This window comes from Pelophylax lessonae (assembly GCF_965119305.1).
Source record: "Pelophylax lessonae genome assembly, chromosome: 2".
Lineage (NCBI taxonomy): Eukaryota > Metazoa > Chordata > Amphibia > Anura > Ranidae > Pelophylax > Pelophylax lessonae.
This window is the reverse complement of record NC_138769.1, coordinates 359,261,717-359,273,860: the sequence shown is the minus strand read 5'-3', so window position 1 is coordinate 359,273,860 and position 12,144 is coordinate 359,261,717. Positions and strand designations below refer to the sequence as shown.

At 40.4% G+C, this 12,144-nt stretch overlaps 1 protein-coding gene across 1 annotated transcript in view; it reads right to left on the bottom strand.

Annotated features, from left to right (window-relative positions):
• Window positions 1-3,118: 3,118 nt before the first annotated feature.
• ZMPSTE24 (zinc metallopeptidase STE24) overlaps window positions 3,119-12,144 on the bottom strand; it is a 30,344-nt gene continuing 21,318 nt past the window's right edge. Inside the window, exons 5-10 of the mRNA XM_082244706.1 lie at window positions 10,487-10,639; window positions 10,266-10,407; window positions 8,785-8,948; window positions 6,758-6,868; window positions 4,679-4,822; window positions 3,119-3,794 (exon numbers count right to left, since the gene is read on the bottom strand). Of these exons, the coding sequence (XP_082100832.1) occupies window positions 3,570-3,794; window positions 4,679-4,822; window positions 6,758-6,868; window positions 8,785-8,948; window positions 10,266-10,407; window positions 10,487-10,639 (939 nt within the window). The 3' untranslated portion in view covers window positions 3,119-3,569. The remainder of the gene's footprint in view (window positions 3,795-4,678; window positions 4,823-6,757; window positions 6,869-8,784; window positions 8,949-10,265; window positions 10,408-10,486; window positions 10,640-12,144) is intronic.

Genomic DNA, 12,144 nt, shown 5'->3' with positions numbered 1-12,144 from the left:
CAATGCAGGTGCACCTTCTATTTATTGGGGACCTGCGCAAAGATGCAGCATACTAGACTTTTCAAAATGCACAGCACCCGCAGCCCAGTGGTGTGAAGAATCCCATATGATTAACCACTTTACAACCGGAGGATTTTGCTGTCTTCCGTCCAGGCCACTTTTTGCGATTCGGCGCTGTGCGACTTCAACTGACAATTGCGCGGTCGTGCGACGCCGTACCCAAACGAAATTTACGTCCTTTTTTTCCCACAAACAGAGCTTTCTTTTAGTGGTATTTGATCACCTGTGCGATTTTTACTTTTTGCGCTATAAACAAAAAAAGAGCGTTTATTTTGAAAAAATAATATTTTTAACATTTTTTTATATGAAATTCCCCCCAAAAAAGATGTAAAAACCAATTTTTTTAAAAATTTTTGGCCAATTTGTTTTATGCTACATATGTTTGGTAAAAAAAAAATCGCAATAAGCGTATTTTGATTGGTTTGCGCAAAAGTTATTGCGTTTACTAACAAAGGGAAAGATTTCTGTCATTTTTGGTGTTTTTTTTTTTAACGCGTAATGGCGGCGATCTGCGATTTTTTTTGCGGGACTGCGACATTGCGGCGGACAGACCGGACCCCTGACTGACATTTTTGACACTTTTGGGGGTACCAGTGACATTACTGCAGTAATCAGTGCTATAAATATGCACTGTTACTGTAAAAATGACACTGGCAGGGAAGGGGTTAATTTTATTGGAGAGGGAGGGGTTAATGTATGCCTGGTGCTTACTGACGTGTAGGGGGGGAGGTGACTGAGTGATTCATGGACAGATCGGATGTCCAGCTATGCTGAACAGTCCGATCTGTCACTCCCTGTCACTATGGAGATCCGCCCGCTGTGTTTACACACAGCGGGCGGATCTCCAGACTCGATCCCCGATGATCGGGTAAGAGCAGCGGCGATCGCCGCTGCTCCTCCCCTGGCCCGACTCCCGCTGTGAATGAAAACAGCGGGAGCGAGCCTCCGGCGGCGCGCAAGCGCCGCCCAGAAGGGGGAGTGTCCAGTCACGTTAATACTACGTGACTGGACGATAACGAACCACTCTGCCGCAGTAGTATTACTGTGAGCGGTTGCAGAGTGGTTAAAGAGGATTGTGCATTTGATGAATTTTTACCTTGCTAAAAACGCAACTGTGTGAAAGCAGCCTAAGATCAGATCAAGTTGAGTTAGAGCTCTACGAAGGGATAATAGTGTTTTTTATTGATCTTCTACAAAACGTTCTTCTGGAATGCTTTGTAGCTAGTTTTGAAACCCAGGAGAGGATTGCTTCAATTTATGCTTGATGCAGTCTGTTGGTGATCGCTTGGATTTGCAGCTGACAAGCTTGTCCAGGACTCAAGAGAACAGTTGATTCCCAGTGTCAACATACAATGGGATTGATTTATTAAAACTGGAGAGTGCAAAATCTGGTGCAGCTGTGCATGGTAGCTAACTTCAGCTTGTTCAATTAAGCTTTGACAGAAAAAAAATAAACTGGAAGCGGATTGTAAAGTCTGATACAGCTCTATATAGAAACCAATCCCTAAATCCCTCGTTTTAGTCAATCAACCCCAGTACATCTCTGAAATCCATGCAACATTACCATGCCATGCATCCAACAAGCTCTTGACTTCCTGTATTAGGCTGACAATGGTGCGAATGCTACGTTAAAACACAATAGCAGGGTTATTAGCCCTGCCCAGTTTTGATGAACTAAAGAACCCCCCCTCCATAATATATGGTACATGTATTCTGTAGCCCATCAGAGGACAACTCAGGGCTGACAACACCATTTACAGATCTTACAGAGCTGTCAGCATACAAAGTTAGGAGCCCACTCGATTTCTAACACATCAACATGTATTTTAATGTGTTTGCAGTCATTTTTAAAAGAGAAAAAGCATGGGGTAACCTGCATCACTAAAGCCTCGTACACACGCAACGAATTTCCGCCGACCGGTCGGCCGTCTTTTGTCCAGAGTGGCGTCTGTTGGTTGGAATGTGCTGTAGACTGCACACAAATTTTCCTGCACGACAGAATTCTACTTCAGAAGTGATGTCATGTGTTGGATTGCTTTCTTTGTGTTCTTTCACCTCTGAGCATGCCTAGTCTTGCTCATAAGATTTTTCCCCATCGAAATCTGTACTAATGAGACAAAAACCGGACGTGTTTTGATGGTCGACAAAAATTATATAGCCTGCTCACCAGGATTTTTTTTGGCCAAAAAGTCAGAGTCGGAAGCACCATACCAACAAGCCGAAAATCAGCAGATCGGTCGGACGAAATCTCCCGGCCGAATTTCTACTCGTGTGTACGGGGCTTAAGAGATGAAGTGAGGTAGGACATCCTATCCTTGCGTCCCTATTTAGTCAGTCACTAAACCAGAACAAGCAATGTGCAATCAGATAAACGCAAGTGCTTGTTTGTCTTGTGCAGGGTGACTGGTCCTGTATCCACCCCCCCTGCAGTTTTCTGAAGGCAGTCTTTAGTGAGTAGGTCTGCTGGATCTCTCTAAGAACAGTGATGAGGTCTGTGCTACTTTACAAAGTAATAAGGGTTTGCAAAGGCATTTGAGGCACACAAAGTTGATTTATATGCTTGGTCGCCATTAAGGAGTATATATAAAAGTTTTTGTGCCTGGAGTTCAGCTTTAAGAAAATCCTCCAACAGGTTTTAAAAGCTACCTTTGCATCCACCTGCCAATAAATCAACCTGGTAAAGGCATTCTTGCAGTTTAGCCCTGGACAGCATTAAAGCCTCATGTATCTACCATGATGACAGCTATTGTATGAACCAGTCAGTCACTGTTCTAATCAGCCAAAAATGATTGTAGAACTTCCGATACTTGAACAGCAAGTAATTGTAAGGCAAGTTCACTGGGTGGGGAGAAATCATACCCAATAGTTTTTTTTTTATTAATACTAAAAGCCCAGGGAATAAGAAGTGGTTTAAGAAACCTGACAGATGCATGTTAACAATGCATTTAGGTGTACTTGGTAAGGGGGTCAATGGGGGGGGGGGGATTGGGGGATACAGTTCAAAAGAGCTGCATGCTATAAATCTTCAACTATAAAAACACCCTGAAACAGCTTTATGGTTTCATATAAAGTTTTTATTTGAATTGCAGCTTTACTGACAAATGTTTTCTCTGGAATAGCTGCTGCAAGGAAAAATAAATGAACTTCACATATATTACAGTAAAATGTTCTTGTTCAACTCCACAAGAACCCACAATAATTCACTGAAAGAAAAAAAATCTGAAGCAAACAAAGTCCATTTAAATTAATAAAAAGGCAACATAAGGCTTCATGATTTTATACATGTCAATTAAAAGCATAAATTCATTTAAGAAAAACCATGTCATTTACATTTTATACACTTCTCATGTCCTTAAAATGTCCCCTATTCAATGTATCACAGATACATTTAGAATCAAATTGGTAGAGCATTATGTAGAATTTCAAACTGACAAAGAGGGACAAAAGAAACCGAATGATACTGGTGTAGGTTTTCTTCCTGGTTTATCTTTGGGTGATTGCAAATACAGTCAGTTTTGCTTGTCACCTTTCAGAGCTTGCAGTCTTTCCAACAGGGGAGGGTGAGAATAATGCCACATTGAAAACATCCAATCTGAAACAGGGAATCCTAAATTATCCTTATTTAGTTTAATTAGGGCAGAATACAAATCTTTGGCTTTTCCCATATTCTTTGCAAATGCATCAGCTTGGAACTCAAACCTCCGGCTCAGTACGGTCAAACAAAATGAGAGGACCTAAAAAAGGGGAAACAAATATAGATTAATATTTAATAACCCCATATAGTTAGGTGAACAATGAATACAAATTATATTACAAATTATTTGATGTAATAAAACTGGAGTGTGCAAAACCTGGTGGAGCTGTGCATGGTAGCCAATCGGCTTCTAATTTCAGCTTGTTCAATTAGGCTTTGACAAAAAAAAAAACCCTGGAAGCTGAATGGTTTCAATACAGAGCTGCAGCAGATTTTGCACTCTCCAGTTTCATTAAAATCGACCCCAAGACTGTCCATAGTCAGATTTTAATGGCAACATGTAATAGATCTGACCAATGTGCTTATAGTCACACCACCATAACCTGACAGACCCGCACGCTGTTCAAGCTAAATTCTGGGCAAACAGCCATTTCAAATATGAGAAGTTTTATCTTAAAAAAACTTTTTTGTTCAGTCCAGTCACTTTGGTGATTAACTAAACTTTGCCAGACAGCACAGCCATGAGGGTGACTGCAATTTTTCTGTCAAGTTAGGAAATGAGGTCACCATCTCTTATAGCCTGCCGATTCAGCACTGAAGGAGTGGCAACACACTGATAAGCCATCAACACTTCTTGTGCTTCCTTCTGAAGAGGGTGGGGTAACCGGAAACCACCCCTTTTTTATAGTTTTCCAGAATCCCAAATACTACATGTGCTAGGCATAGACAGAATAAAGAATAACACACAGCCTTTATTATTATATATGCCATTCATTTTTAGAAGACCATCAATTCCACATTACAATAATATGATGAACTGCCCATCAACCAAACAATTCCCCAGTAAAGACAAGTTGCTGCCTTCAAATTCATTTACACTGATGCTGATTGTTAGAATATTTATTGATGAGCTTTCTGCAATACCTCATTGTATGGAGAAAAGATGAACTGAAATATGATCATCAGGCCTATGAGAGTGGGTTGTGCTGTGTGGAATCCAAATGCAGCAAAAAGTTCTTTTCGACCACTGAGCACGGCAAATAAAGAAAAACAGAGAAACGAATTCATCTGACGGATGAGAAAAGAGAAAAAACAAAAATATTCAAATTATTAATATTAACAAACAAATTAAAAACACAAATGCTTTAACAGTTCGAAATCATGCTGTAGGTGCGGCATTGAGTGCTAGGTTCCAGGTCAATTTAGGTTAGGCATCCAATATGAAAGTTTTTTTTTTTTTTTTCCTATGGGGAATGGTTAGCACCAGGTATGCTTTAATTACTGTGTAGACTGGAAGCAGAAGTAAAAAAAAAAAAAAATATCTTGAAAAGCTACAAAGGTTGCCTGTATCCGGTTCCCCACTATACTCAGTTTCTTCTCACTGGCTGCTACACCAATACGATTTCCTCTAGTCTGTAACATGTGTCAGAAGAAGCCATGGAGTGTAATGGGAGACCAGTGGCATATGTATTAGAGAGCAAATATTTGAGTCCCTGGACACAGAAGAGACAAGTAGGGCCTTTAAATCTGAAGTTTAGTATAAACTTTATCCCATAGCTACATGGGAATATGGGATAGATAGATGCATACCTGGACCACAGTGATCCCTGTGGATGTTGCAAGTCACTGCTACTACAGTAATAGCATCAGTATTCTGGGTCCTGTGCCTTTTGCAGAGTAACTACAAGAAGCTGCTTGCTTGGCAATGCTGCCATTCACAGAACAACCTGGCATGTTTTTCAATGAATACAAAGCATTCTTTGATTGGCCAAGGTAAAGAGGCAGGCAGTGACGCTATGATTTCCAACTCATCCAAAGAATGCCTTGTACTCATTAAATGGAATAAACAAAATAAAAGCCAAAAGCATTCTGTGAATGGTGGCAGTGCCAAGTGAGCAGCCCACTGTGGTCAGTGTGCAAAGAGGAAGCACTAGAAGCAGAAAACTGATGCCATCACTGTAGTCGAGGTATACTACATGTGGTTTGCAGCTTCCACAGGGATTGCTCAGTTATGAGTTTTACATGCGTACATTGGTCTAAGCTGGCGCAATGTAACAATGGGTTACAATTCCTAAATTTCAGCTTTAAGGACTGTAAACAAACCATTCTAAACATGAGTAAGACCAGCAGGCAGCAACTTGGTTAGAGACTGAACATGCAACACCACTGTAGAAGACAACACTGTATTTTACAATTAAATAATATGAATATTCAGAAATGTACCGTATTAAAGGTAAAAAAGGACATATTTGTTTGTTACATTCATTTACAGGCAGTTCTGCCTACTTAGCTACACAGCACAACTAAAAAAAAAAAAAAAAAAAGTACATTGGCTTTATACCCGCAGTTAATAAAGTGGTTGTAAACCCTTCCATATACCAAGTGAAGTGACTGGCCTCAGGTGATGCATAGATGAAACAAAGCCTCCCATATAAGTTGTACCTGTTTATCTGCAGTCTTCTCTTCATCCATTCAAAGTCCAGAATTTAAAAAAAACTTGTCTAAACTGTCAGAAAACAGGGGATGGGGAGCTAAAGTCATTCTGCAAAGCTCAGTGAGGAGAGCTCTGAGAGCTGACTGGAGGGAAAGGTCACACCCATCTACACACAGGAGCACAGCTGAGGTTTTCAACCACAGGCTGTGTGTGATGGAGCTCTCTCCCCTATCACCTTTTTTCTCTTGGGTCAGGAAAACTTGTCAGAAGTGACTCATACAGATAGCAGAGAAAGAGGCAGACAGAAATGACACTTAGTGCACTAGATACTACACACTATAAAAGGATATGCTTTGTTCATATTTAATGTCTGAAAACCACTTTAGGAATACCAAGGGCACTATGAAATACAGTACTTTAAAATATGTACTTGAAATACACAAAAACAGCAAGCAAATAAAAAAAAAAAAAGTCACATGTGGTTTTACCTTCAATAAAGTTTACAATAGGTTTTGAACATACCGTACATTCGTTATCTAGAACAAAAGATCCTGTAATTGTGTATTCACCTGACTAATGACTATGTTCTTTACGGTGTGGCCCAACTTCCAGTGGCCCAGCTCATGTCCCAGAACAGCCAGAACTTCAGGATTGTTGCAGCCTTGCTTCTTATTAGCATTCTAGATTTGGGGAAAAAAAGAAAAAAAAAAAAGTTTAATCATTGGAGAAGATGCACTAGATTAGAGATGGCCAACCTTTCAGACCTCACAGATCACTAAACTCACAATTTTTAATCCTGCGGACAACATTAATTTTACATGCCTTATACATTATTCAATCTTTATTCTTAAAGCTAAAGCTGGCCATAGACAGTTTGAATCTCAGCTGGTTCAGCAGGAACTGGCCAAGATTTGAACCATGTATGGGCTGGCTGATTATACCAAAGTTGATCGAACAATCAATTTGGGTACATTCAGCATCTCAGACTTTTCTACAAATGGGTACTGCCGCTAGCAGTATCCATTGTATTCTAATGGCCGAGAATGCTCCCTGTGTCCCCTGCTGGCAGAATACAATAGCACGGCATAAGGTATTCCACCATCAACATGGACTGTGTTTGATGGGGGATTTGAGCGATTTTGCTTTCCTTCCACCCGTGGTGAAAGGAAAGAGAATCATATCATCTATGGCTGGCTTAAACAAGTGAAGGCAGAGGTTTACTGATTACTATGCACAACTACTACAGTTTTAGTAAATGCCTCTCACTGGAGTTTATTTACTAAAACTGGAGTGTGCAAATTCAGAGCCGGTTCACATTTGTGCGGCTGCGGCGTTCGCATGTAATGTCGGAGCGCACTGCTCCTTCATTACATGCGATCGGCTGTGCGGTGCGAGTTTAGCCATACACTTTGTATGGCTAAATTCGCACCGCACCAAACACGCACAGGACCCTTTTTTGCAGCCGCATCAGGATCGGATCGCACAGCGGTTCACACTTGTGCGATCCGATCCTGTGCGAACTGCAAGATCGCACTGCGATATGCGATCAAACTGGGGGTGTCGTTAAGATTACATTGACACCCCCAGCGTATCGCATATGGCAGTGTGAACTGCCGGGGGTGAGTTTGCGATGCGGGAACAGGCTGCGGATTCGCAGCCTTCCCGCATCGCATAAGTGTGAACCGGGGCTCAGGCTCACGTCTGCAAAAAAATAAACAATCAGCTTCCAGGTTTTATTGCCAAAACTTAATTGAACAAGCTGAATTTAGAAGCCGATTGGTTTCTATGCAGAAGTGAGCATGATTTTGCACTCCCCAGCTTTAGTAAAATAAACCTCTGTGTCAGAAAGGTTATATAGTCCATACTAGAGCTGCAACTTTCTTAGTGTCCACCCACTTCAGGCATGGTCTATTCCTCAAAAGGTAACACTGCATCCCTCAGTGAATGATACACAAAATACAGGCGGGCACTGCTTATCAACTAACTGTCATGATTAGCCAACAGCTTCAAGCACGAGTCACTGACCCAAATACATATATCAGGAGTTTACATTTTGTACTGAGATAAATGTTAATTCCAAAAGGGACCTCTTCTTTCACAAAACCCAGAGCACTTCCTATAGAGAGACCAATTGTCTGTGTTTTTTGGAATATACGAGAGGTTTCTGCACTTTTATATTTACGCTGAAACCGGTGAGGGTGGGAGGAGTAGTACTTGGTCGGGTCTGAGAGTGTTATGTGACTAGTCTGTCAAGCCGGCTACCCTTCTAGTTTGGTAGTTTGGTATAAGAGTTGTCACGCTGTGGTGACGATGGCTGCTAAAATGTATTTATATATATATATATATATATATATATATATATATAAATAAAATGCCAAAAAAAAACACACACACCATTTTGAAGAACCGTCGTATCTTAAAGCAAGCACACATGACTCCAAGGCAATCTGTTTTTTTCCCAGTTGTAACAAACAGCCAAAAACAACTTGGTATGTAAGGAATCACAATTCCCATGACTGAATATTCCTGTCCGAGTAAACAGCCGTCAGCATTTCAGTTGTGCAACCCTAATTAACAAATTTCACTTTTAACTCACCTTGGCTTTCAACTTCATTTCAGCAGTTTCATTTTCTGTGGTCTCTTCTGCATTATCTTTGTTTAGTGGTGAGTAGTCCTCCAAGAGAGTGTCAAATAAAACAATCCTCTTGTTTTTAAAGAATCCATAAAAATACGCATTGCTGTGAGAGGAGCGTTTTGAGCCTAGATAACACAATTGTAGAAAAAAATTAAACCATTTCTCTCTACACATACATCTTACATGAAGCTGGAATAATACATAAAAAAAAAAAAAAAAAAAAAAAAAAAAAATTAAATAAACCCACATACACCACAAAACAGACCTCCCATAAGACTAAATAGATCTTTATTTGGCTAATGCCATGGAGTGGGGGTGTAAAGTAGTGGATCCAGTTTTCATAGTGGGAATCCTATTAACTGCATGTATGTAGTAGGAATGTTGTCCCCAGTGAAACATTACAATATCCAAGACTAGGTAGGTATCTCAGTTTACAAACAGATACTTATCTATGTGACAACATCTCATCTCGCACCGGTCAGGACCAGTTGCACTGTAGTTTGTGAATAGATTTCATTTCATCCCATCTCAGAGATTTTCCAAGTTGGAAATTCTATTTACAACACCAAGTTTTCTATGCAACCCCACTTGCTCAACAGGCCATCCAGTTAGCACTAAACTAGTCTATGAATGGCCACCGCAAAGCGCTTTTAAAAAATATAAACAATGTGCTACAATATGTGACAGTAAGCCCCACACAGAGTCTGACCATATATTTTAGAAGCTGTACACTATAGCCCTATATTTTCATGGACCCCAAATCGATATCTAGCTTAGTATTTAAAAAGGGACTGTAAAGTAAAAATGTTTTTTCAAATATTAATACATTCTTTGCATTAAGCTAAAAAAAAACCTCTGTGCAGCAGCCCCCCCTCAAAATCACCTGAGGTCTATCTAGCTAGATTGCAGGTGTCTCAGCTGAATGGGACTTCCCCCTCCTCATTGGCTGAGACAGCAGCATGGTGCTATTGGCTCCCGCTGAAGTCAAAGTCAGTCAGCCAAATCGGGAAAGGGGGGGGGGGTCGCGCCTCCATGCCCAAATGGACACAGGGAGCTGTAGCTCATCTCGGGTGCCCCCATAGCAAGCTGCTTGCTGTGGGGGGCACCCAACAGGAGGGAGGGACGAGGAGCACTGAAGAGGGACCTGAGAAGAGGAGGATCCTGGCCACTCTGTGCAAAACCAACTGCAACAGAATAGGTAATTATAGCATGTTTGTTATTTAAAAAAAAAAAAAAAAAAAAAAAAAAAAAAACAACAACAACACACAACACACACACAACGTAACTTTACAATCACTTTAATATCGGATTATTTCTTTCCCCAAATCCATTTTTTGTTTAATGTGGCGATAGAATCACATTAAGGCAAAACCAGGAAATTATCCTAGCAGTTGGAGGAGAATACAGTCTCTGGAACATTTGCTTTCAAAGGTGTCTCTTACCTTCAACAACATAAACTTTGGTCAGTGGGAAGGAAATACTTCTTGCCATTGTTTCAATAGCATCCTTTAGCTCTCCTTCAGGAAGTGGAGTGAATTTATCAAACAAGGGTGCAATATAATCTGCATATATTGTCACAAGTACCTAAAATAAGGGAAATGTATAGATAAAACTTGCACATCAAGATACCAATATCAGGATATAGGTACAGATATATTCTTACCAGAGACACCACCAGTGTGAAGAGCCATGCATAGACAAAGAAGTAATCACCACCAATCTTGATTATATACAGCAAAAGAGATGTAACAGGGAGAAGAATGCACTGAGTGACCAAGAATTTCTTTACGGCATCCTTGAAGAAGAATCCAAGGGTCTGAAATGTACAAAACACAAAGGAAATAAAATACTGCTATATTGCTGTGGTTATAAGATTAATGTCCTAAAATTCTATACTAAAAATGTAATTCCCAGTACATTAAGAATAATGTGCTGTTCTTGGTGCATTGCAAACGGGATGCTTGTAATATTTGTTTGTTTTTTTGTCCCTCTGTGACATCTCAATAAAAAAGTCTTACTTGAATAGAATATATCACACACAAACACACACTATCTCACAAAAGTGGGTACACCGCTCACATTTTTGTAAATATTTTATTATATCTTTTCATGTGACAACACTGAAGAAATTACATTTTGCTACAATGTAAAGTAGTGAGTGTTCAGCTTCTGTAACAGTGTACATTTGCTGTCCCCTCAAAATAACTCAACACACAGCCATTAATGTCTAAACCGCTGACAACAAAAGTGAGAACACCCCTAAGTGAAAATGTCCCTCCCAGTATTTTTGATCCCATATACGAACACTAAATGCAGGGTGCTTTTTGGGGCACCGCTCAAAAGTAGGAGGTGAAAGTATATCCCAGTGTCCCAGAGCATGGGGTACAGGCTTGTCCTGATACCAATCCAGATGGCTAGTAAATGTAAGGAGGAAAGGATCGCCGCTACTCCTGACCAGTCCAGGTGAATAAATGGTAAGAAGCGGCCTCAGCTTCTCCAAACACAACCACATACCCCGATGCATTTTGCCCCACCCACCAGGGCTCCTGTGATTAAGCCCCCCCAGTAGGCGGGGCAAAATGCATCAGTGTGTGGTTGTGTTAGAGACAAACTTCCAGGTCATGAAAAAGGACTGGAAGGTTGAAAGAAACCCAATGTACACTTTTCTTTAACCACAGCTGCAGTGCCAGTGTTTGTTAATAGACCTCCAAGCTGGTTTTTCAAGTCAATCAACAAAGGACAAATGAACTAGGATAAACTGACACCACCACAACGCCCAGATAATAAAAATTAAACATTGTCAAATAAAAATTATATGCATCCCTGTCCTTGATCCATAAAACAGTCTTATCAATTAGAATCAACAGCTGAGTGAAAAAAGATCAATATGACAGGCTCTCACCTATCATGAAGATGGTGTTGCTCATCTTCCACCCTCTCAGCTCAGTGTCTGTCCAGACTAGAGCCAAGTTTACATGATACTCCTCAGATACTACAGGACAGCAGACAACTGGCTCATTGGTAAAGTAATACTGTATACATTAGGCAAAACAATCCCAAATATATACCCATTCTTCTAGATCAAGATTACAAGCCCTCCCAAACATTTGTTTTTATAGGAGCATTGGCGATCTAGCTACTGGTATTTACCCAAGCTGTGAAAATGTACACATTTTTAGCATCAAATACAAAATGAAACAGATTATAACAAACACACTCAGCTAACTACTTGACCTCCGGAAGATTTACCCCTCTTCATGACCAGGGCATTTTTTGCAATACGGCACTGCATTAATTTAACTGACAGCTGCAGTCATGCAA